Raw genomic sequence first — 23,554 nt, 5'->3', positions numbered from 1 at the left:
GACAGTATCACAATCAGGGGGTCACTTACATAAACCTAGAGCAGTGCTATGCAATTTTGCAGTACTGAAAAAAAATTGTATTTGCCTAAGCTGGAAAAAAAAGTAAAACATAGGGAAACCCCAGAAACTTAGTATGACTACTGAAAACCTCAATTATTAACCACATGAAACTGTGAATTCTTTAGAGAAATACATTTATTTTGTCTGGAAATCTTAACGCATACATATGGGCGTGTTAAATATGAAAATAATATTATTATTATTATTATCTGTGACAACCATTCTCTTGTTTCATAAAATATTGTAATTGAAAGTTTTAGTTTTAAATCTATTTTATCTTCAAAAGACTTCCGTTTTGTTATTTTTTTGTATTCAGTCTATTGGGGGGGGGGGGGGGGTTACAGTGCATCAGCACAGTCCTTGGCTGACTGAACACTAAGCCATTTTGGCTAGTTCTTTTGTGTCAGGATTACTCATTGCTGAAGCATTAAGTCTACAAAAGTGCTCTGTTACAGAACAAACCCACAACAGATTTATATTAAAGTTTAGGTACAATGTTGTCATAAGACTTATTTAACTATTTCCCCATCACAACAAAGTAATGTGTGTAAAGCTTTGGAAAATGACTTGTTGCACATCACCAGTCTTTCAGTATAACACAGGACTTAAGCTCTTCACAGTATCTGGTACATCTCTTTATTCTAGCACTGCTTAAAAATACAGGTAAATGAGTTTAGTGGGAACGCTGCCTTATATGTTTCCCCACAGTGGATCTGGGATATGGCTGGATTAGTCTTTCGGTAACATTCTGAAGTCAGCAGATGCATTAGTTGAATATTCCCGGATCCACATAAGGATATGCAAGGAACTCTCCTAGTTTATTGCCATCACTGTCGTAGTGCAGCATTCTGAAGCACAAGTCGCAGAAATAGCAGGGATCTGCTGGAGCGAAGCAGTCGTCATTGGTCACCCACCTAGAGTGTAACGGGCAAAATATATTTATAAGAAACTCATAGACAAACAAATGCAGTACACAACCCTAAAAGCTTTTTACAAATAATAAATATCCAGCATTTAAGCTTCTTTCCTGCTGTAGCCTAGGTGAAATACTAGGCAGCGTGTGCTTTCTTCAGAACATGGCTAACATTAATGGGGTACCTATCACTAACATCAAAGCTTCCCTTTATATAAAGCAAGCCTTTGTGCACTCATAGTCTATTTTCAAAGAGTACACGGGGGTTCACAGATATTTGGACAAGAACTACAGCATCTTTCATATTTACAAAGCATTTGAATTCTCCGATGTACTTTACAGATAAACTGAGCACATTAGCTTTAGTTTTAAAATGTAGTTTTAAAATGTAAACCGTTGGAAGTTAAAGCTATCAATTGTGTCACTATCTATCTTTATTGCAACAAGTCCAGTATATATATTTTTTTTTATTAAAAAAACAGCAAATTACTATTTACACAGAGATTTAAATGTAAATGTACAGTTTTAGATACTTGCCACAAATACACTGATGTAAAATAGCGCTTATATTTTACAGTGCTAGCCAAGTAACAAGGTAATGGAAATTAACTAATGAAGATTATTTACATACATGGTTTATGATTGTGCCTTCTGTCCACAGCTGTTTTCTTATGACTGGGGTCTATATATATATATATATATATATATATATATATATATATATATATATATATAATCTTTGTCTAGTATTCCAACTATCGCCTCAGTAGGAGACTAAGGGATTTTTTCAATTGACCTAAACAGTGGCTGATCTAAATACCATCACAATCTTGATGTTAAATTGTGATCAAACCTGTGTCATTACACAAATACACTTGAGACTCACCCAGATAGAGATGTTTACTTTGTGGTAGTCTCTGTCTTTTAATGATTTAAAATTACAGAAATATTTAGATAAAGTACTCTAAAGACTGGGTAATGGATTGTCGGCTCACTTAAAATGATTAATTCACACTGTGAAGGCTGCGAAGCAGCTTTTATACATATGCGGACAGAAGTAAAAACCCATTTATAAAAAGCAACACTTCAGTATGGATGTACTAACCTTGCGATGTACATTTTGCATACTGCACATTTCCGGCTCAAAATCCAATGCTTTTTCCTCAAAAGTGGGTAGGCTGTTTTATCAAGGCAATCATCCTGATGTATAATTCTGATGCAACAGAGAGAAAAAGAAAATGAATTACCTACCAAAGTATGGAGAAGAACCCATTGGGCTGGATGGTGGTTTTGGTTTGGCACACTGGTCATGAATGCTATGTGAACAGACAGACATATTTTATGCTGTAAAATGTCTATGAATTTTAGGTTATAGCGGTTTGAGAGCAGAAACCTGACGCAGGGTTTCAAATTAGACCCTTTTATAATATGCTTGCTTTGTTTGGTTATTTTATAAAGAGATATTTGTATTTTATAACAGTGGACAAACTTAAATATTACTTTACGGTGTAAGGCCCTGCTACTCAATATGCACCTCAGCTGACCACCTTTAAAATAATATGGGCCCTATTCACAAGACAAAGTCTTGTTTTTTGCATCTTTCAATTTTTTCAAATTCTTTTTGGCTATTTGAACAATCAATTTGACAAGAAATACAAGCACTGATAAATCACAAAGTAGAATACTTAGTTTCAAGTTTTATTTTAAATAACATTTTTCCTACACTATACACTGTGCATTTTCAAGGTAATTAATGTGATTATTAGCTAGATAATCAAGATTTTATTTCTAGAAAAAAGGTGATACAATATATTTATACATGATGAGTGGGAAAGAATAGTATTCCTATACATTTCTTGCAACAGGGCTTTTCAACCAGGGGTACGCAGGAAATTAAAAGAAAATAAATGATCTAGAATTTATTTAACAGTACTTTATATTACAGTATCTCTAAACCACTGTGGATAAATATTTAATTTATGAAGATTACAGTATAGACTAGTTTCAACAGTATCATCCACCTGTAGGCATGAATGACTCAGAATGAGTGCGTTTCCACTCTAATTATCCTGTGCATCATTTCGAGTCAAAAATAGATACATTTATTACTTGAAACAGAAAAACAATGAAAGAAAACATAAGAGCCTTCAAGTGCAAAGCCACGGAAAGTTATTGACCAGTACCTTCGGAAAATACGCTGACTTTAGAAAAGTTTTTCACAGTTTGTTGTGTAACAACCTGAAATCTTGATGCATTTAAATAGGATTTTTTTTTTCCCCCCACAACCAACTCAACAGATTCAATGTGTGAAAAAATATGGGGGGTGGGGGGTGGAGAAATGAATTAAAAGACCTACAGCGTTCCATGGCTGAGATGAGAGAAACTGTCCATGTATCAACAATAGCTGAGGTACTCCACAAATCTGGCCTGTATGGAGGAGTGGCAAGAAGGAAACAATTTCTGAAAAAAACCCATGTCAAATCCTGCTTGCAATTTGCAAAAAGGCATGTGGGAGACTCTGAAAAGATGTGACAAAAGATTCTGTGGTCCGCTGAAACAAAAATGTAACTATCTGGCCTAAATGCAAAGCGTTATGTCTGGTGCAAACCCAACACAGCACATCACCCAGGTAACACTATCCCTACTGTGAAGCATGGTGGTGGCAGCATCATGCTATGGGGATGCTTTTCATCGGCAGGGACTGGGAAGCTTGTCAGGGTAGAGGGCAAAATGGATGCAGATACACTACCGGTCAAAAGTTTTAGAACACCTCAATTTCCAGTTTTTATTGAAATTTACGCAGTTTAATGTCTCAATGTACTCTGAAATTAAAGTATAGAACAAAAACAATTGGAGATAAAGAAATCATGGAATCGTTTTGTTTAACAAAATTTAATCTAAATTTTTTACTTAAAGTAGCCACCTTTTGCAGATATAACAGCCAAATACACTCATGGCATTCTTTCTACAATGGAAATCAAATATTGTTCGGAAAGTTCTTCCCAACACTGTTGTAGAAGTTCCCACAAATGTGTTGCACTTGTAGGTTGCTTTGCTTTCACCCTTCTGTCCAGTTCATCCCAAACCAGCTCAATGGGGTTTAAGTCTGGAGACTGTTCTGGCCATTCCATGATTTGAAGCCTACCGTCTTGTTCTTTTCTTCTAAGGTAGTTCTGACATAGCCTGGAGGTATGTTTTGGGTCATCATCTTGCTGTAGGATGAACCCCTGACCAACTAGGCGTATACCAGAGGGTATTGCACGGCGCTGCAAAATGCTGTGGTAGCCGTTTTGGTTCAGGGTGCCACTCACTCTGTGCAAGTCGCCAGACCATCAAGCTTCCTCCTCCATGTTTGATAGTTGGTGTCACACCGAGGAACCATCCTTTCACCTACTCGACGGCGCACAAAAACCCTGCGTGATGAACCAAAGATTTCAAATTTTCATTCATCGGTCCATAAGACCTTCTTCCAGTCTTCAGTAGTCCACTCGCGGTGCTTCATGGCCCAGGCAAGCCTCTTTCTTATTTTGCCATTTTAGCAATGGCTTTCTTACTGCCACTCGACCTGTCAAACCTGCAGCTCGAAGTCTTCTCTTCACAGTTGAAACTGAGACTTGCTTACTTCGACCAGTGTTAAGCTGTGCTTGAAGCTGTTGTCCTGTGAGCCGCCTATCACGCAAGCTGTTGACTCTCAGAAACTTGTCTTCTGATTTTGTTGTGGCTTTGGGTCTGCCAGACCTCTTCCTGTCAGAGTTTCCTCCAGTTTCCAAGCGCCTTTTGATGGTGTAGGAAACTGTACTCACTGACACCTTGGCTTTCTTTGCAATTTCTCTAAAGGAAAGACCTACACTTTAAGGGTTATAATGGTCTGTCTCTCTTCCTTTGTTAATTGCCTTTTTCTCGCCATTATGATAGCAATATACTACTTCCTGCAGTACAATGCTTTCCCAGTAATGCTTAAGAGGGTGTAGTAACACAGTCTGTTCCAACACTGCTTTTATAAAGACAGAGAATTTGAAAGTAATCAGCAAAAGTTGGGACACCTGTAGGAATTGTTAGCATCAACTTTCAAGGCTTAATTTACTTCCACTGCTCAGAACAGCTGTAAGTTGTTAACCCATTACTTGTTCCCTGAAAAAGTCCTTTTTGTATAACTCTGAAATGTACATTATTTTTCAATTTTTGGTAACCTAAACTTTTTTTTTTTTTTAACCTCTGGCAGTTTACCGCTTACCTTTGTACCATTTCAGGTTATTCACTGGACTTGAACTGCTTAAATTTCAATAAAAACTGGAAAAATGGGGGTGTTCTAAAACTTTTGACCGGTAGTGTAAACATAGACAAATCCTTCAGGTAAACCTGCTTCAGTCTGCAAAAGACCTAAGACTGGGGCAGAGATTCACCTTTCAGCAGAACAATGACCCCAAGCACACAGCCAAAACAACACTGGAGTGGAATTGAATCTGATTGAGAATCTATGGCAAGACTTGAAGATTGCTGTCCACCAACGATCCCCATCCAACTTGACAGAGCTTGAACAATTTTGCCAAGAAGAATGGGTGAATATTGCACGATCCAGATGTGCAAACCTGGTAGAGACTTACCCCAAAAGACTCTCAACTGTAATTGCTGCCAAAGGTGGTTCTACCAAGTATTGACTCAGGGAAGTGAATACTTATCTACCAAGTCATTTATGTTTTTTTTTTTTTTTTTTTTCATTAACTGTTGTTTCACAATAAAAAAATTCCCTTGCCTCTTCAAAAGGAAAAAAAAAAATTAAATGCATCAAGATTTCAGGTTCTAACACAACAAACTGTGAAAACGTCCAAGGGGGGTGAATACTTCCTATAGGCACTGTAAATGGTATTGTGATAAACATTTACAGTGCAGAGTATTTTGGATTCTTTTTAATAACTTTGCCCAATAAAATGCAAATATGTGCATTTTCCAAAGAGATTCCCAAATACTGTCTTTTGATTCTGTGCAGCCAAAGACTTGTAATTAAAAGTTTTAAGAATTACTGTTTGGTATTCTGTCCCAAACCAGCAATTGTCAATCCTAAACTAGTGACATAAATTATATATTAAATAAACGGAGGGGATTTTTCTAAACTTGTTAATCAGATTATTATGCCTTTTATTAAAACCGTGGTACCATTCAGTAAAGCGGAAATTGTAAAGGGGTACTTGAACTGAATTTTCAGACACAAGGGATACAGTTTTAAAAAACAAAATATTGAAAACCACTTATATTGATAAGATTTGTTCCATTTATGGTGTTTGCCAATACTGTTTTTCAGAAAAAACATAAAAATGTATAAAGAAGATTTGTTGTATATGCATGATTTACTTGCATGGGACAAACGAGACACGTTTTGTTCAGTAGATTGTGCAAGGCATTTGTTCAGCATGAATGTAGGATATGGGGTTTAAACATGAAGGATGTGCACTCATGTGTCTTTATAGTTTTATAGTGTCTTGTTTGGTGGGGTGGTGGCAAGTATGTATAGTACAGGTTTGCATATATATGCACAAAAACACTTTATTAAAAACCATCCGAGCCTATTTGACATGTTGTGGTATTAAAAAGAAAACCTGCAATGTGTGGTCTCTTCATTTTATATGTTCATTTATGGCCATTTGTAATTGAAATTGGAAGCCATGGAAGTTCATAGAAACTTCACTCAAACACTTTAACTGAACACATTACCCTGACACTGTGTTCAAATAACACTCCCCCGTTACAAACACACTGCTGCTCAGCATGGTTGTAAGTGGTAGCTTTGGGAGTAAACCAGAAATACATGACTTCAGTTTAGGTTGAGGGTGTTCCCAGTGAAAAGTGCTTCTGCTTGGACTGCAGGGTGATACCAGGACCCACAAGGATAACAGCTGTTGTTCACAGTTTAGCATGCAGTTGCCAGGTACAGAAGCTCACCTGATGTCTGTTATAATCACAACATGTTCGCAGTCTCCTTGATGACAGTACAGGTAAGGATACCCAATTTTTATACGCAAATCATTGAATGTTGTGTCTTCCATTTTAGCTGTCTGGAAGCGGTCATAGCCTCTCTCACGGGATTCTACCCACTCCAAGATGGTCCTAATGCAACACAATGAGAAGATGCTGGTCTTTAGTCTGAATGACAAAAATGTTCCAATAAACTTAACAATTCACCTAAAATAAAACAAGACTCATACAACTCCTGCCTTAGAATAATGGGTGGAGCCACTACACTGACTCTGTACAAGACAACTGCATTGTTTAAATGCCATTTTACAGTACTTGTGTAGAGATCTAGACACACACAACCTTTTACTAGCTGTTGAAATATTAGGAGAATAAGCAGTCAACATGTGTTTTTATTCTCCTTGCAAAAGGTAGTAAATACATACTTAAAGGGATTGAGTTGAACTTGGGAATGTTGGTATTTAGATACAAAAAAACATTTTTTTTTTAAATTAAATGTTAATTAGCACCATATACACCAAGGGGTTGTCAAGTTTAGATATACAAATTATATATTTGCATGTATCTCATTTTCATTTTAAAGTAATTTGTACCTGCATCTAAAATCAAAAGCAGTCTACTCCATTTTTTGTGAAAGGAAAACTAAATTTGATTAACTACAATTCTAGATTTGTCTTTTTATCTGGAAGGAACTCAAGTCTGTAAAGGAATGGCAAAAAGTCTACTTATTCAATACTACATAGCATCAAGTGCTATAATTGTGAAGAACTGTGATGCTTCTGACTGTTACTCCATACATCAGTGGGAGCACAAGCAGTGGCAAGAGGAGCCTGGGGCTTATTTTGGAGGCTGTTGTTTTTAATATGTCTGCTGGGTTACACAAAAATCCAGTATTTCTTTAACTTAGAGTACACAATTATTTTAGCCCCCAATTCTCCCCCAATTTAAAATGTCTCACCGCAGCAATTCCCCACACAGCTCAGAGGGACTGAAGGTCCAATGGGCATCCTCCGATCCCACGACCAAGCGTCTTGAGAACGGATGTCAGTGAGCTGCCGGCCCCTGAAGGACAAAGGCCAGCCAAATCCTCAGCAAGGACAGATGACTGCGCATAGCCGGGATGCACACCTGTGCTTCCCCAATTGCAAGGGCTCCTGGATTCAGTTCAATGCTAATATTTGTATTTATTTTTTAAACATGTTTCCTACAAGCCTTTACTTATTTATTTATTATTTATTTAATCAGGCTCGATACTGTACCTTTAGGTATATGCAAATGAATCACAATATATACATTCAGGAATAGTCAACTTGGGTCTGTGAGGGCCATTCCAGACCAGGTTTGACAGATATTATAGAATAAGAAACTACTTAAGGATCTGGAAAGCAGTTTAATTGGTTCAAGTAAACCATTAATAACATGGTTGGAACATAGACCTGGTGTGAAAGGCCAAAATTGCTCTTCCCTGCACTAAAGAAATGTTAACATTACATAATTCCACCCTGTATTGAAATGTCCATTCATAGCTTAATCAAAACCAGAAAAATGGTTCCCAAAATACAACTTTCAATAGCTACAGACATTCAGTACTGGTCACAGTATGGAACACATATATAATGGTGAGGAAACACTGCAGCTTTTAGTCAACATATAGCAAACATGGACTGTATACTTTGCTTGTACCAGCACCCAAAATGCACTTACTTGCTAAGGTCTTTGCACTCAGGGTATCTCATATCATTGTAGATCACGCCCTCAAAGTAAAAATAAGCCGACTTAAAGTGATCCTTAAAAACAATGAGAAAAAACAGGTTTTTTAGTCAGATTTACTGTCAATCCCACATTCAAAAAAGAGAAACGATGCGGAGTATTCTGTAACATAACGTTAAACACCAATTTCTCCCTCTTTTTTTAAGTTCAGGTCACAATTGAACCAGAAACTTTGAGTTATCCAAAGGAATGCAATTTAAAAAAACAACATACAACCAGCCATCCAAGAAAAAGTCAGAGAAACAGGAAAGGAATTAACTGGATGGTGAGGTCACAGATCACCCATTTCCCCACAATCTGTTTTTACTTCTGGTAACGATTGGTTTATGGCGCGTGTCGGAAGACCACCGCAGAGAGTTGCAGTAGTCGATTCGAGAGGAGATGAAAGCATTATAGAGTATCTCTGCATCCGGGAGGGAAAGGTAGGGATGGCCTTTTGAGATATTTGAGGTGGTAGAAGGAGGATTTGACTACAGAGGAGATTTGGGCATCAAAGGCAAGGTTACTATCCACAAGTACACCAAGGGTGGGGGAAGGCAGCAGCAGACTCCTGAGCTGAGTTTTCAATCCTACTAGAAGTTGTTCAGATTTATTGGTGTTGAGCTGAAGCAAAATGGCAGACATCCAGGCCTCAATGTCTTGGGGTTTGTGGCAGGACAGCGTAGAATAAATGGTGTCGATTTTGTTCTAAAAGAAAGAGAAATCATGGCAGGTACAGAGGAGGATGAATGGGAGGTGGATTCACATGGGAGAAGTACAGGCGTGGAAAAGTGCAGAGCAGTTTTAGTTTGAAAGCAGGTTGACGGCTGCATAAGAAACTAAACTTCAAAAAAAAAAAAAACCCTCAACATGGTCTTCAAGCCAGTAATCTGTGACACCTGCTTGATGTGCAGAAATCCGAGAGAACCCAGTGGAGCTAAACCAAGTGTGCTTAAAGTGCTGCGTGATCCAGGATTTGCATAAATTAGTAAGCATGCTAGAAATGGAGCTGGTAGAAGTGAGTTTTGGAAGGAAAAAACGCAACGAAGATCTTGAGGACTGTCCACAACCCAAATTCATAGAAGTCTGCATCACCCTAACAGACCTGAAGCCACCAGGGAGATGAAGTCAGAACGCTGGGTCTTCAGTAGGCAAAGCAGGGAAAAAAGAAACTCTTCACACAACCACCATAAATCAACAACCAACAGATTTGAGCTCAAAGGAACCAAACCAACATCATCCAGGATCCCATTGACAGTGGTGGCCAGACAGCAAAAAGAAGGGAGTCATGATTGTTGGGGACTCCATATTGAAACACAGCAAGTTCAATTGCAGTTTGGACCAGCCTTACTAGGTAACAGTGTGCAGCCTTCCGGGAGCCTCGGTCAAGCACATCACTGAAAACACAGGCTCCTAGAACGAACGCGTGGTAGTTTCCACATCGGTACAAGCAGCATTGACCAAAATTCCTGCAAAACAAATTCAGAATAGATAGGAAGGAAATTAAAAGAGAAACCCAAAACTATTTTCTGGTATACACCGGCACTTGCAAAGGACCATAGACAGCTGGAAATAATTAATCTAAACGCATGGCTGAAGATGGTGCACACGGGAAGGCTCATCTTTAGTTTCTTTCGTTCAAATGCAGCGACACTTCGCACACAGTTTAAATGGTAAGTTATTTTTTTTCTAGCAATTAAAAAGAAAACTCACCTTCTGCCAGTACTGCAAACGATTTTGTGTCAAAAAAAAACCATCTGATGGGGTTTGTGGCAGGAGAGCGTAGAATAAATGGTGTCGATTTTGTTCCGAAAAAGAAAGAGAAGAATTCATTTAGGGATGAATGGCTGGATGCAGGATTTGATCAATGGATTAACCAAGATTAATGTGTGTCATTTAGTTCAATGTAAGGTGATGGCCATCCCAATTGTATCTTATCTTTAGCTTTGTCCTTCTCCCATGCACTTGACACAGACACTTTTCAAGTTCAAAGCAGAAAATGTTGAACTGACACTTTGGTTAATCCATTTTAATGGATAAAAGAATCAGATATGATCAAGCGTGTGTCACCTTTACCATTAATCCAGTAAATGTTTTCTTTCTTTTTTCGGACACCAGGAAGAGGACTAAGATTGACTGTTTGCTTAAAACAACGCTGCCATGTTTGTTTCTGAATTGATCAGTTATGGATGCTGTGTTAGCTCTGAACAACTGAGTCCAGGTGTCTCAGATGTGCAGGCCTGTGCAGGTGGAGGCTCTATAGCTCCACCCCTTTACGCTAATAGGGTACAGGTGCTTACATACACATTCCATTGGTCCTCAGCCGCACACGAGGACAGATGGGCACAGACAAACAGCCAATAAGGACAGACAAGCAACAACGAATCATATGGGAAACACAAAAGGCACCACACGCTGGCAAGGACCACACAGACACAGACAGAGGCAAACACACCAGTGATAGGGAACACAATTACAGCGGGAATTACACCACAAAAACACAAGTGCACAGATCGCGACAATATCATGATTGCCGTACAGGCATGATTCATGATATAAAGCAGGTCATATACAAACCAGGTTTCACATTTGCCTATGACAGCACATTACAAGTAGCGAGAAAGAAAACTAACAGTGAATTAAAGAGCAGTGTTTTAATACTGTACATTTAATCGTTCTTTACATTTAAACAAATGCATTTAGTTTACTACAGAACAAATATGTTTTGTATCACTAACTGGAATGAAACAGTTTGTGTCATCTTAAAAGAAAAAGGCATGAATTGACGATTGATGAGAGCTATGAATTAGGCATTGCACTTGGTGTTTTTTTGGGGGGTTTTTTTGCGCATTTGTAGAAGACTGACTGTTAAAACTTTGGTGACGTTAGTGTTTTGCAACTGAATTGTATCCTGTTAAAACTGCCCACGCAGCATTTGACAGGCTGCACAAAAATTCAGTTTATCAGCTCAGATGATTATTGGTTGTTAGTTGTGCTGGAAATTAATTATATCCTGTGGTTACTTAGTAAAGCCCAGCCACATAGCATTTGACAGGCTGCACAAAACAAATAAGTGAGGTACAATAAGAGGTAATTCCTCAAAAAAACCTATGGGGTGCATTGCAAGTGTTTTTTCAACAATCGTGAAGCAGGAATCACTTGCACACAGAGGAAGAAAAAAAATACTTAAAATTAAAAACACCACAATCCACTCACTGATAACACTAACCCGACCTGAGCCAAGTACAAACCATAATATAAAAAACTACACCAGACCCAACTATTGTCAGGTCCTGCCAAGCCTGGGACAGGTAGCAAGGCTCTAGAGAAGCCCCATCTGGTGGGGGTACATCATTTGAGGATACACCGATTAGGCCATCTGAAAACTTCCCACGAGGAGACAACAGTGTTCAGGATCTCAGGGAGAAGCTGACATTCTTTTCTTTTAAAATGCTGCATGAACACCTTTGAATTTAGTCTATTATCACCTGGCATTGGGCCCCTTGTAAAATGGTGTTAGCTGTAATGAGTTATAGGTAAAACAAAAACACCACATTGTCCTTTTTTTGAGAACAGAACTGCAGCTAAGCTTGCACATTATAGTATAGAGTACACTGGTATTTAAGTTACATGGACAATGCAAAAATTAGCTAAAATGAGTGGCACACTGAGAAACGGTACAGTAAACCTTTTCAAAGTTGGATGCCCATGGTGGCCCAAAACCAAACATGACAGTGTTATGGCAAGTAATTCTAATTTGTTTGTCCAAACTCTGCGGTTTGGTGTTCTGCAGTGCAGTGAAGCAGGTTTCCAGAACAGAAGGAACCTTACCTTGCTGACATGCTCCACAGCTAAGTCGGGGGTGTTGCTGAACTCTCCACTAATCTGAAGGTCGCTCACACAGCAGAGAGCATCCCTTAGCTGTGTCAGTTTCTGACTGCCCAGAACCTGTATCGTCTGAAGGGGTTTGCTCTCCTTGTACTAAAAGGAAGGAGAAAGGAATAGTTAGGTTTGTAAAAATATCTACAATGGAGACTCTGTAATAGCTGGTGCAGCACAATTTAAACTCCAAATAGAACAAAAATGGGTGAAACAATGCCTTGTTACAACTCAGTCAACAGATCGTTTTCATGGCAACGGTAATTACATAATCCATAAATTACAGCATCACGCACCGTCCCTTCTGTTTGTGAATTCACCTCCTTGGTCGGCCCGTAAAACTTAACTCCTTCACTTATTCCAGACCCCAATTACTACCTTGTTCTTGATCAGCCATTGTATTTGAAAAAAATGAAAGCGTTTAACACCAACGACAAAAATACCCAACACGTCCGTTATACATGCAAGTCACGTGGGAGGTTCACTTTCTGCTAAAGCGAATCAATGCACAGCCTTTCACACAGGAGTAAAGGCAGTTCAGTGCCGTCTCTGAACCACCTCACAAAGTGGTTCTGTGACGGCACAGGCAATTCACACACACCAAAATGCCACTAGTATATACTAGTTACACATGTCTTAAATAAACAGACCACAGAGGAAGAAAAAAAATGACATATTGAAACAATATGAAATATTGTTTGTTGAACATGTTGATTTAGTTTACCTGGTGTGATATGATCGGATACAGGATGTTCATAGTTAGGATGATCTCCCCCTCCTCCACCTGATCCTCTGGGTCCGCAGGTGTCTTGTCTAATCCTAGACAATGCTGAAAGGAACATGCAAAGTGAAATGACTGGAGACACCTCTTTGCAGCAGTGAACGTGTGAATCAAACAGCTATTTATAGGAATGTATTTACTTATTTTCTTAATATAGGTTCGATGCAGGTATAGTGGACCTGTGCTGTGGAAGTGGTAGCCAACCCCCCCCACACCAGACTGTTAGGAAATCTGGAGATCACGGAGACTTCACTTGTACAGCCCTAACAGTTCTCAAGATGCTGTTCTCAATGTGGCTTGTAAGATGAAAGTAAGGTTGGGTCAAGCATTAGTAATGTAAAGTGTTTGCCATCTATCAACAGTGTTCAATCGGTCAAATTAAACCTGTATTTTGCCAGTATGTAAAAGAGTAATAGAGGCCTCTTGATCTGCTTTGTTTCAAAGAGTTCACAAAGCCACAGCATCCAACATCAAGGGAGCACTGGCAGCCACTGAAAAATGGAAACTCACAGCTTCTGATAATCTCTGTTCATATACAATCTATTTCATGGATCCATAGTACTCGTGACATAAAAAAAAACACAACAGACTAACTCCTGCATGTAGGCCAACAGCAGCATTAATAAACTATAAAGGCAAAGTGGCATTTTTTGTACAAGACTCCTCCAATAGTCTTTATATAGACCACTGAGTGCTCTTTAAATACTTCATTAACACATATTTCACACACCCAGATTAGAACTAAATTTGGGCAGCCTAATGTTACCTTAAGTAAGGGAGTCCATGGTTTCTATTAATCAGGATCTGTACAACAGGAAATGTACACAGTACTGCAAATTCATCTTTCATGCTCGTTGTCACAGTTCTCAATATGTTTTAAAAAATAAACTGCAGCAACAATTTCCGCTTTCTCACGCAAAACTCTTTTAACCAATTCCACGTGCTGCAGTGAAACAACCCACATCTTTCCCGCTTGTCAGCTAAAGCAGGAAACAAATTTGTTACAGAAACGTAGATAATTTTGTCTCAAATCATCTAAAATTGAATTGTGTTCCAGTAAGACTACTGAAGAATTGTTCAATGTTTGAGGTAAAAAAAAAAATATACAGAAAGACCAACAGAAATTAAGGGAATTGATTACCATACTGATTAAAAAAAAGGTGATTATCTCAGTGGCCTGAAATACAAACAACAACAACAACTAGATATGAGATTTGTTGTGAAATAAAAGCAAAGATAAATCAAAAGGGCTGTGTCATATCAGTTGGAATGATTTGTAAATGAAGAAAATGGAAATGTTAAAAAAATTGTATCATGGATATACCGAGGTTGAAAATGATTAGTGCAACCAGCTACCGGAGAACTTCCAAGACTGTTCCCTCTCCTGCCTTCCGTTACCTCAAGACTCACCTGTTTAGACTGCACTTGTAGATCTCCCTACCCCTCCTCTATGTGCTGTACTCGCCTGTCCTAAGCACCGTGTTACTGGATTCTCAGCTGAAGCACTACCATGCACTACTATTATGTCTGTATATACAAATGGTTTTAATCCTAACTTGTTGCATTTTATGTTATATTTTAGTAGTATAATTTGCACTTACTGTAAACTATACTGTATTTAAATATTGTTTTGCATTGTAACCTTGTAAGCCGCCTTAGATAGATGTCTGCCAAATAAACGAATGAATGAATGAATAAATACATATACATGAATAAATAAATAAATAAAATAAAATCTGACTGCTGTACTATGGTGCTTATCTTGGCAATAGCAGAGTTCAAATCAGCATGAAGTTTAACATCTACTCTCATGTAATGGAAATCTTAATCCCCTAAGTGCCCTAACAGGGTAAGAGACAGCACAGTCCTCCTCCAGACTTACCACCTCATTGGCGTAGGTTTCATTCCTGCAGATCCGATCTATAATAAGAGTTTCTTCCCGATAATCCAGTCTCTTTTTCCTCTTTCTAGTAGAGTAAGAAAAATGTTCAGAGGGTATTTTCAGAGATTAATTTTAAAAAGCTAATCCCACTTTGCACACATTTACCAACATAGCATTACTCTTAGGATCACAAAATAATTCAAGTACATCTAACCTAATATGTACTACCACCATTTTGTAGCATTTCTATGTATGAAAGACACATACTTTGTATATTTTTTGTAGCAAATTAGACAGAAATTGACTGATGGCTCCTTGCATGTATTTCAGTTCATATACCAGTCTTTCCATTTCAGAAGGAACTTTCCAAACACACTGAAAGCATGCAAGTTATAGGAGGACCACAGGCAGACAATCAGACAAATTAAATTAAATTTGGAAGTGCAAGACGGACCGTTTTACACCAACTGCTATGACAAAAATACAACTACCACAATCTTTCAAATGTTAAGTAATATCTACTTTGTTTCATTAGCTCTATGTACTTTAACTGAGCAAAATATGTTGAAATACAACAATCAAAAGTAAACTTTTGAAAATGATAAAACATACATTTAGTAGTACATTTACTAACATTATTGCCAATTTCTATTGATAAAATATTTAGGAAACCATTTTCGTTACTAAAGTTACAGTATTTTGGAAAACAAAATATCAGAACAAAACACTTGTAAATGTGTCTTTTCAATCTCATCCCTTTAAGCTGTAAATCATACATCTATGTATTTATTTATGTATGATCTATTTTGAAGTGAAAATCTATTGCAAATCCAATTTAAAGGCTAACGTTTTTTTTTTTTTTTTTTTTACTAACGTTACTGTCACAACCATGCTTGTGCACAGTAAAGCACATTAAGTTAGGTTTTATTTTTATACTAATCTTTAACTGAGGGGTGCATATACTCTGACAAAGGTGCATGGGCTTATATATGAAACAAAGGAGCAATTGCATTCTCACAAAACAGTGCATTCCCTAATAAGCCCACGTGCCTATCTGGGTGATTATGCAGATTGCCAGATACCTCTGACTAACTGCTTCACAAATGAATCAAACTGTTCAATTAAAGTTATAAATCAGATTTCTAGGCTTGCTAGAGAGTCAGGGTAAGCAATTCTTTCTGATTACATTCTTACAACATGAATATGCCAATACTAGATTTACACCATATTATTTACGGTACTTCGCTCTTAAACACAAACTGTTCCAACACTATAAAGCTTGCTCATTAATTCTAATAGCAGCTCTGTCTTGTACTAGCACAATTAATCTTGACTGGTCTGCCAGTCAACCCAGAACATTTATTTAGAAAAATATTTAAACAAGGCCACTGATTTTTATTTTTTTTAATTTTATTTATTATTTTCTTTTTTTAAAATACTCAAGCCGATTTGAAATTTAATGAGTAAGCCAACTCACAAGTTCAGAGCTACCCCTCAAAAGATTACCATTTACTACCCATGTAAAATGACTGCAACGTGATTTGTTTATCGATTTTTGGCATCTAGTGATACCAAGATACTTAAAGGATAACGAAACAAGCAGACATGTTTTTAATAAAATTCCTAACTATGATCTTTTCAGTTCGGTATCGGGTGTATGGTTAAACTTGTGTTGAAACCGTGTTAAATATTCTGCTATTTTAGCACAAAATAGACAGTTTAGAAACTCTGACGCAATTCATAAATAAAACGTATTTGTTCTCTGTATCAAATGCATTATATTAATCTTGCTGTACAATAAATAAACACTACTGTAGTACATTTAAAAGCAAAATAACAGGTAATGTTTTAGAGCCCTGCAAGTTTCTTCAAAAACATATTTTTTAAACACTCTCCTTTTTTTTTTTTTAAAAAAAATGCCTATTTGTACAGTAAACCACGGTCACAGAACAAAGCTTATAAATAAATAAAATGTATATGAAAAATTAGCTTTAATGACAAATGAAAACAAAACAACTTTTTATGAAGGCAATATTTATTTCTGTTGTACTGACCATCTAATTTCCTAAGCAAGTTACATTCAGCCAGGCGGTGCAATCTACACACAGGCTACACCTATGTATAGATAGATATCTGATCATGCTTACTGCAAGCAGGTGACACCCACACCGCTCATCAGATACACCGGGGGTTCCCAAACTGACAGTCTATGTATTTGTATTAATAGTGAACAGCAGGCACTGGCGGCAGCTGTAACTGCAGTAAAATAGTGTAGCAAGGGAGTATTAGCGAACTGTCAATCAAAGCAGAAATTCACAAATAGGAGCGAACAGATTGCCTTCTTTTGTAGACACGTTCTCATACTAACTTTTGTACTCTATATCATTCATTTAAAAATTAAACTGATGCTTATGAAATGCGTTTTTGTGACTATTAACATTTAAAATAGAGTACTTTGATATATGTTTCAGTATAACTTAATCAAGTTATTCATCAAACTGATAAATCTTGTTACACACCGGTAACTGGTTTATTAAAATGTTTGGATATGCTGCTATTTTACTGATTACTGGCTCACTCACAGTCATCTTAAAATAATGCTAGAATATGTTTGTTGGAAAATAATAATAATAATGTTAATAATATTATTATTATTATTATTATTATTATTATTATTATTATTATTAATAATAATAATAATAATAATAATAATAATATTTTTGACTGATTCAAATTTCGCTGCAGATGGATTTATTTTCAGAAGTTTTCTTTTGGTTAAGCGGCGTACCTGCACTCCATGATTTTTTACATTTATTTTGGCGGGGGGTGGGGGGGGTTGCAAGTCAACTGAATGTGATTTTGCAAGTTGTATTTGGTTGTGCAGAGTAGTGGTGAAAAAAGTAACTTAAGCAAAGCTCTTGATTCCCTGTGTTATGCGCATTTGTCTTATTTGTGCATGACAGTTCAGTGTGAGCTGTAACTGCTAGACATTTTAGTTACACAGTGTTCAGAAATTAGGATTTAAGAGTTATGTTTTTGTGCATGTTGTACTGGCTTTACTCTAAAGTGATTCCTGTTCAGGCATTTATGAATGGGAATAATAATATACATGCACTTATTTCTTATTTTATGACCAACAAAAATAACTGCATTTCTAAAATTTCAATTATACAAAGGTATCTAATTTAAAGCTTTGATAAAAACATCTGTTTAGTTTTTGTAATTTCTTTTATTTACTAACATTAGAACATAAGAACATAAGAAAGTTTACAAACGAGAGGAGGCCATTCGGCCCATCTTGCTCGTTTGGTTGTTAGTAGCTTATTGATCCCAAAATCTCATCAAGCAGCTTCTTGAAGGATCCCAGGGTGTCAGCTTCAACAACATTACTGGGGAGTTGATTCCAGACCCTCACAATTCTCTGTGTAAAAAAGTGTCTCCTATTTTCTGTTCTGAATGCCCCTTTTTCTAAACTCCATTTGTGACCCCTGGTCCTTGTTTCTTTTTTCAGGCTGAAAAAGTCCCTTGGGTCGACACTGTCAATACCTTTTAGAATTTTGAATGTCTTTAAAAAAAATGTATTTTCATTCAGTGCATATTCTGTGAAATTTCCATCTTTCACAATATTTATTCAGAGGAATAAGACAGTTTAGACTAGGTTTATTTATAATGTTACAGGTTTAAACATATCAAATGTTTTTTATTTGACATTTTCCCAAGGAGTGCCAGTGGGCCGCAGTGCCTAATGCAGATGAACCACTTAAATACACGATAAGCTCATTAATGCTCAGAGGCAGAGTTCATGAGTAAGTAAATGTCATTTTATTATATTATATATATATATATATATATATATATATATATATATATATATATATATATATATATATATATATATTCTAATATACGTTAATTATATCTAAAAGAAGATGGTGTTTGCAATTATTCAGAGGGTTCTGTAGTACCAATACTGAGTTACTGCCTTTACCTGGCTTTGAATCTGGAGAATCATCCTCTGCTGGGACCAATAGCCGTCCTCATTCCATTCACATAATGTGATTTGGTAACCATTCAACTGTCAGCCCTACCAGCTCCGTGTAGAAATGTCACACTGTCACATGACTTGAATGAAATGAGGTAGGCTGATTAACTCCAATACTTTCTCTAGAAAATCTCAAAAGCAGCTCCGCGCAAGGGCAGTAACAGAACCCAGCAGCTCTCAGATTGATGGCAAGCATTTGTTTAAAAGTGTACTCGCCAGTCACTGTTGCTGGGACATTTAGGAAGCAAATAACTTGGCATCCCTCTACAAGCTTTATTAAATGAAAGACTGAAAAAATGCACCTTACTTTAAAGAAGCCAGACTTGTATCATCTGGTATCAACTCCAGATCAGGAGTCTCTTCTTCTGAATTGCACTTCAGTGTGTCCAGGCTGTTAGGAAATCAGTCATAAGCAAACAACAAATTACAAATCTGGACATTAACCATGCAAGCAGTCATCAAGGAGTGACACAGCTTTCCTTTCCTGTTTGAACATTCTTCCAAATTTAAACAAATATTGAATTAGTGCAACAAAAATGCATCACAGAGCCCCACTGTGAAGCACGCCTGTTTTAGGACCTGGACCTGGGACAGCTGTGTCTTCACACAGAAACAAAAAGACCCAAAACTCCTCAAAGCATCCCTGTAGCCTCTGTATACTGGTGCTCTCAATAATGTCTTATTCTTAAATACAGCTGGAATGCCAGAGTGTAATCATTAACCACATGGGGCAATTTGTTTACTGTGTTGCATTTAAGAGCTAAAACTAATTTCAATAGCAATACAACTAGTGGCTGGGGTAATGGCTTTTGAAAACATATATAGGCTGTTCCGTGAGACCACCAAACTCATTTGTCTAAACATGAATGAGCCCAGTGCTTACCCAAAGTGTCACATTTTGTTTTCTGGACAGCTTCACTGCACAGTACCTCCCTGTATGGTTCCTAATGATGTAAAGGTAAAACGTACAACACGAGAAACTAAGGGGACAATTTAATTAAATAATAACCTACACCAGGGGAGGCTACCACTAGATTTTATTTACGCATTTTACAATTCACCCCTTTGGATTACATCAGCCATCTACACATGTTGTATTCCACTGTCTCACTATACAATCCAGGAATGGCGCTTATCCCAGCTGGGTAGAAATTGTTCAAATCAATCCCTAAATCAAGTGAACAAAGTTTTGACTTACACCTTCATTCTCAAAATTAGAATCACCTCACTAAAGACGGAGCACTTAACTCAACCTGCTGACCCGCTATGCCCCTGCACGCAAGCTGAGGTCCTCTGACTCCAGCCTGCTTGTTATCACCAAGCAAAAGCGCACGCCACTTGGAGAACGCTTGTTTAGCTTCATGGCTCCGACTCTTTGAAACTCTCTCCCAGATTTGGTGCTTGACGCACCCACCGCCACTCGCTTTAAGACCCTTTAACTCTCAAGACCCACCTGTTCTCTCTTGCTTTCCGTTGCTGCTACAATTTCATGTATTATATTACTATCATGTATTATGCACTTTCCACTGTATTAAATGTACCATTTCATGTATTATGTACTTCCCTCTGTATTTAATGTATTATGCTTATATATCATGTATTATGTTTTTTTTCTGTATTTGAAGTATTATGGATTTTCTTGTTACTGCATCTTGCGAAGCGCTTTTTTATTAAGCTTTAACATGTCATTTAAAAAAATAAAATTAGGAAAATAAAAAAGAATTAATTTATTAAATATTGGTGAAAATGTTACCGCGTATTAAAGTTCAGTTCGGGGCGGTGAGAGTGGGTGTAGCGGCCGCAAAACACTTTATACACCATGGCAAACCCGCTTAGTTCTTCTCAACACTCATTTCCCGTCAACAGTTTTTCACTGGGCTCCGCACCTTCCTTCTCAGCATTCAGAAGAATTTCTGTCTTCCTTATCCAACAGAACTAATTGAACTAAACGCCACATTGCGCATTCATTCACCTTACCTCATTTACCGTTACTAACACCATTTATTTGTCAACGTGCAACTTCATTCCGCGCCACAACATATGCAACTTACACCTAACCCCTAAACCTAACCTCTACCCCCAACACATAAAACTGTCACTATCAAACTTTTACTATTGTTTCAACCCCGTTTCTTTTGCACCCTCTAGCGGCCTCTACAGGCTACTACTGTCGACGCTCACCAACCTGAACTGAAAGGTAATACGCAGTATACATATCATAAATAGATTAATCATTTCTGTTTTTCCCTCACTTTATTTTTTGTTAAAATTACCCATTAAAGCTTAACTACAAAAAATGAGCAGAATTTTCTACTTTGAGTGTGGGTTAAGTGTACCGTAACCAAAATCTGCTGTTTAAATAATAAAGCGGGAAACATATTTTGCAAAAAACAAAAACAATCATGTAAACTAGTTCTGATTAAAAGTTTAGAGACAGTTTACCGCAGAGTCGTAATAGTACAGTCTCGCCATTACGAATTGGAATCACGTTCTTAACAATTGTTTAGATCAATAAACACATAATATAACTTGGGCCCACTTGTTGTACTAATTTAACTTTCTGTAGAAATACGAATGCGCTGGCCCGGCAGCACAGAGAAACTAAACAGAATGGCAGACAGTAAATACTGTTTGTATTAAGAACAATCTACTACTGTTGCACCGCTTGTTACCGACCTGCAAATCATTTTGATTTCATCCGTTGTTTCTGCAGAAATGCCCATCTCTTCTCCAAACGCAGCATCCTCTTCTGTAGATTTGTCGATCTCTCTGTCGTGAAAAGAAAAATATTTCCTGTCCAGCCTTTCTCTCCATAATCCTGCAATTGAGCCGACGTGAATAACATTACTGTTTATATCTCTAACTTCGTATGTCGGTATGTTTCTGTCAGTTTCATATTTTGCTTCTGCACTGCTGCACGCCGCCATGTCTGTTATTGTAAAGTGACAGCACAGAGGCCGGATACATTAATGTAACGGAATCCTGGGAGTTGTAGTTTTCAGCTCCCAGGTCGCTTATATGAAATAATAACCTATCGATTATTTTTGCATAGTATTCAGTTTTACATTATAAAATCGCTTTATAATTGCACGCGTTAGCATGGCAGAGAGATTTCACCTGTCACTTAAACATCTCTGTTTTGTAATCCTGTATTAAGTCATCAAATTGGGCCAAGGTGTGTCAGTGAATCACTGGAATTTTATTACAGCTGATGTTGGAGACCATTTTCTTTGCCTCATCGTGACCAAAATATACTGAGAATTGTTTTTAGTATTAAAGACTTCAATGGCCTTAGTCAGTGGCACACCAATTGTTAAACAGTTGACATTTATGTTAATCCCTTGCCACGTCTCTAAATTCTCTCAATAGCTTGTCCTGAAGCATTTTATTGACTCAGCAATTTTCTAAATACATGGACATGTAGGGGGTTTGAGTGGTGTGGACAAACCTTTGCCTGTTTTTTTTTTGGGTTTTTTTTGCATCATCAATGCTGATGCTCATGTAAAAATTCTGGTAAAGTACAAAAGACAACTTAATTTTCTCTGTTGGTTTGCTGTGTAACATGGTTTTGGAGGTTGAATAGTAAATACCAAGCAGTCATATAAATACTGCCAGCTATAGCTTGAAACCATAGTTTTACCTGGGTAGAATGTCAGTTCTGGTTATGGCCCTGTCTGCACCTGTTCTAGTTTAGAAAGACATCGGATTCAAAATCTCTGTGTCACAGTGTAAGATTTTTGGATGGTTTTTTGCATGCTCTTGACATTCATTGACCCACTTCTGCAGTAGTTTCTTTTTACTTTTACTCCAAAAAAAAGTCTGGTGGTGAGACCAATCACAACATTTCAGTATCATACTGTAACTCAAGAGTAAACTTCTTCAATAGCTCCTCTTGAAAAGGCAGAACACTGAAAGAAGGAAATACATAGGTTCTCATTCAGTTAGTTCACTGACACTAGGAGGTGACAAAGCCTGAAATAAAACTGGGCTTCATTTCTTTTCATTTCACCAGTCCTAAATCTAAGATGACAAGCATTAATGTGCTGTTTCATCAGAGTGTGTACTGTCAGCTTGCATTTTCAAACACTGCTTTCTTGGATATAACTCTTTATTATATCCCTTATTGGTTTGCAGTTGATTTTTTGTTTTCTCTTTTATCCTTCTATGACATTATTAGTTCACTTCTGGTGAAGAATGCATTAGGAATCCACACTCATTTCTTAATACTTCTTATTTTACAATCTCTTTCTGTGCTGTGCTGTGTAACAGGGCGGAGGC

General features: G+C 37.4%; 1 protein-coding gene across 2 annotated transcripts; it reads right to left on the bottom strand.

Annotated features, from left to right (window-relative positions):
* Positions 1 to 384: 384 nt before the first annotated feature.
* snapc3 (small nuclear RNA activating complex, polypeptide 3) lies at positions 385 to 22,294 on the bottom strand. Of its 2 annotated transcripts, XM_041219278.1 has the most exons (9): positions 21,953 to 22,294; positions 19,584 to 19,667; positions 15,235 to 15,319; positions 13,296 to 13,400; positions 12,524 to 12,673; positions 8,648 to 8,730; positions 6,911 to 7,075; positions 2,079 to 2,186; positions 385 to 974 (listed from the first exon to the last, which is right to left on the bottom strand). In XM_041219278.1, exons 1-9 carry the CDS (start codon positions 22,201 to 22,203, stop codon positions 827 to 829), a joined length of 1,179 nt encoding a protein of 392 aa, XP_041075212.1. In that variant the 5' UTR covers positions 22,204 to 22,294; the 3' UTR covers positions 385 to 826. The 2 variants fall into 2 exon arrangements, with proteins under 2 accessions (XP_041075212.1, XP_041075219.1); XM_041219285.1 differs by lacking the exon at positions 19,584 to 19,667 and having other exon boundaries at positions 21,953 to 22,293.
* Positions 22,295 to 23,554: the final 1,260 nt, after the last annotated feature.

This window comes from Polyodon spathula, chromosome 2 (assembly GCF_017654505.1).
Source record: "Polyodon spathula isolate WHYD16114869_AA chromosome 2, ASM1765450v1, whole genome shotgun sequence".
In the NCBI taxonomy this organism is placed as follows: domain Eukaryota; kingdom Metazoa; phylum Chordata; class Actinopteri; order Acipenseriformes; family Polyodontidae; genus Polyodon; species Polyodon spathula.
This window is presented reverse-complemented; position numbering and strand designations above follow the sequence as displayed.

Coding starts and splice junctions, on each gene's coding strand:
- snapc3 (XM_041219278.1), bottom strand. CDS start 22,203: ATGGCGGCGTGCAGCAGTGCAGAAGCAAAATATGAAACTGACAGAAAC. Junction 15,320..19,583: donor ACAAGTCTGGCTTCTTTAAA/GTAAGGTGCATT, acceptor TTACTCTACTAG/AAAGAGGAAAAAGAGACTGG. Junction 7,076..8,647: donor GAGTGCAAAGACCTTAGCAA/GTAAGTGCATTT, acceptor GTGTTGCATTAG/GACCATCTTGGAGTGGGTAG.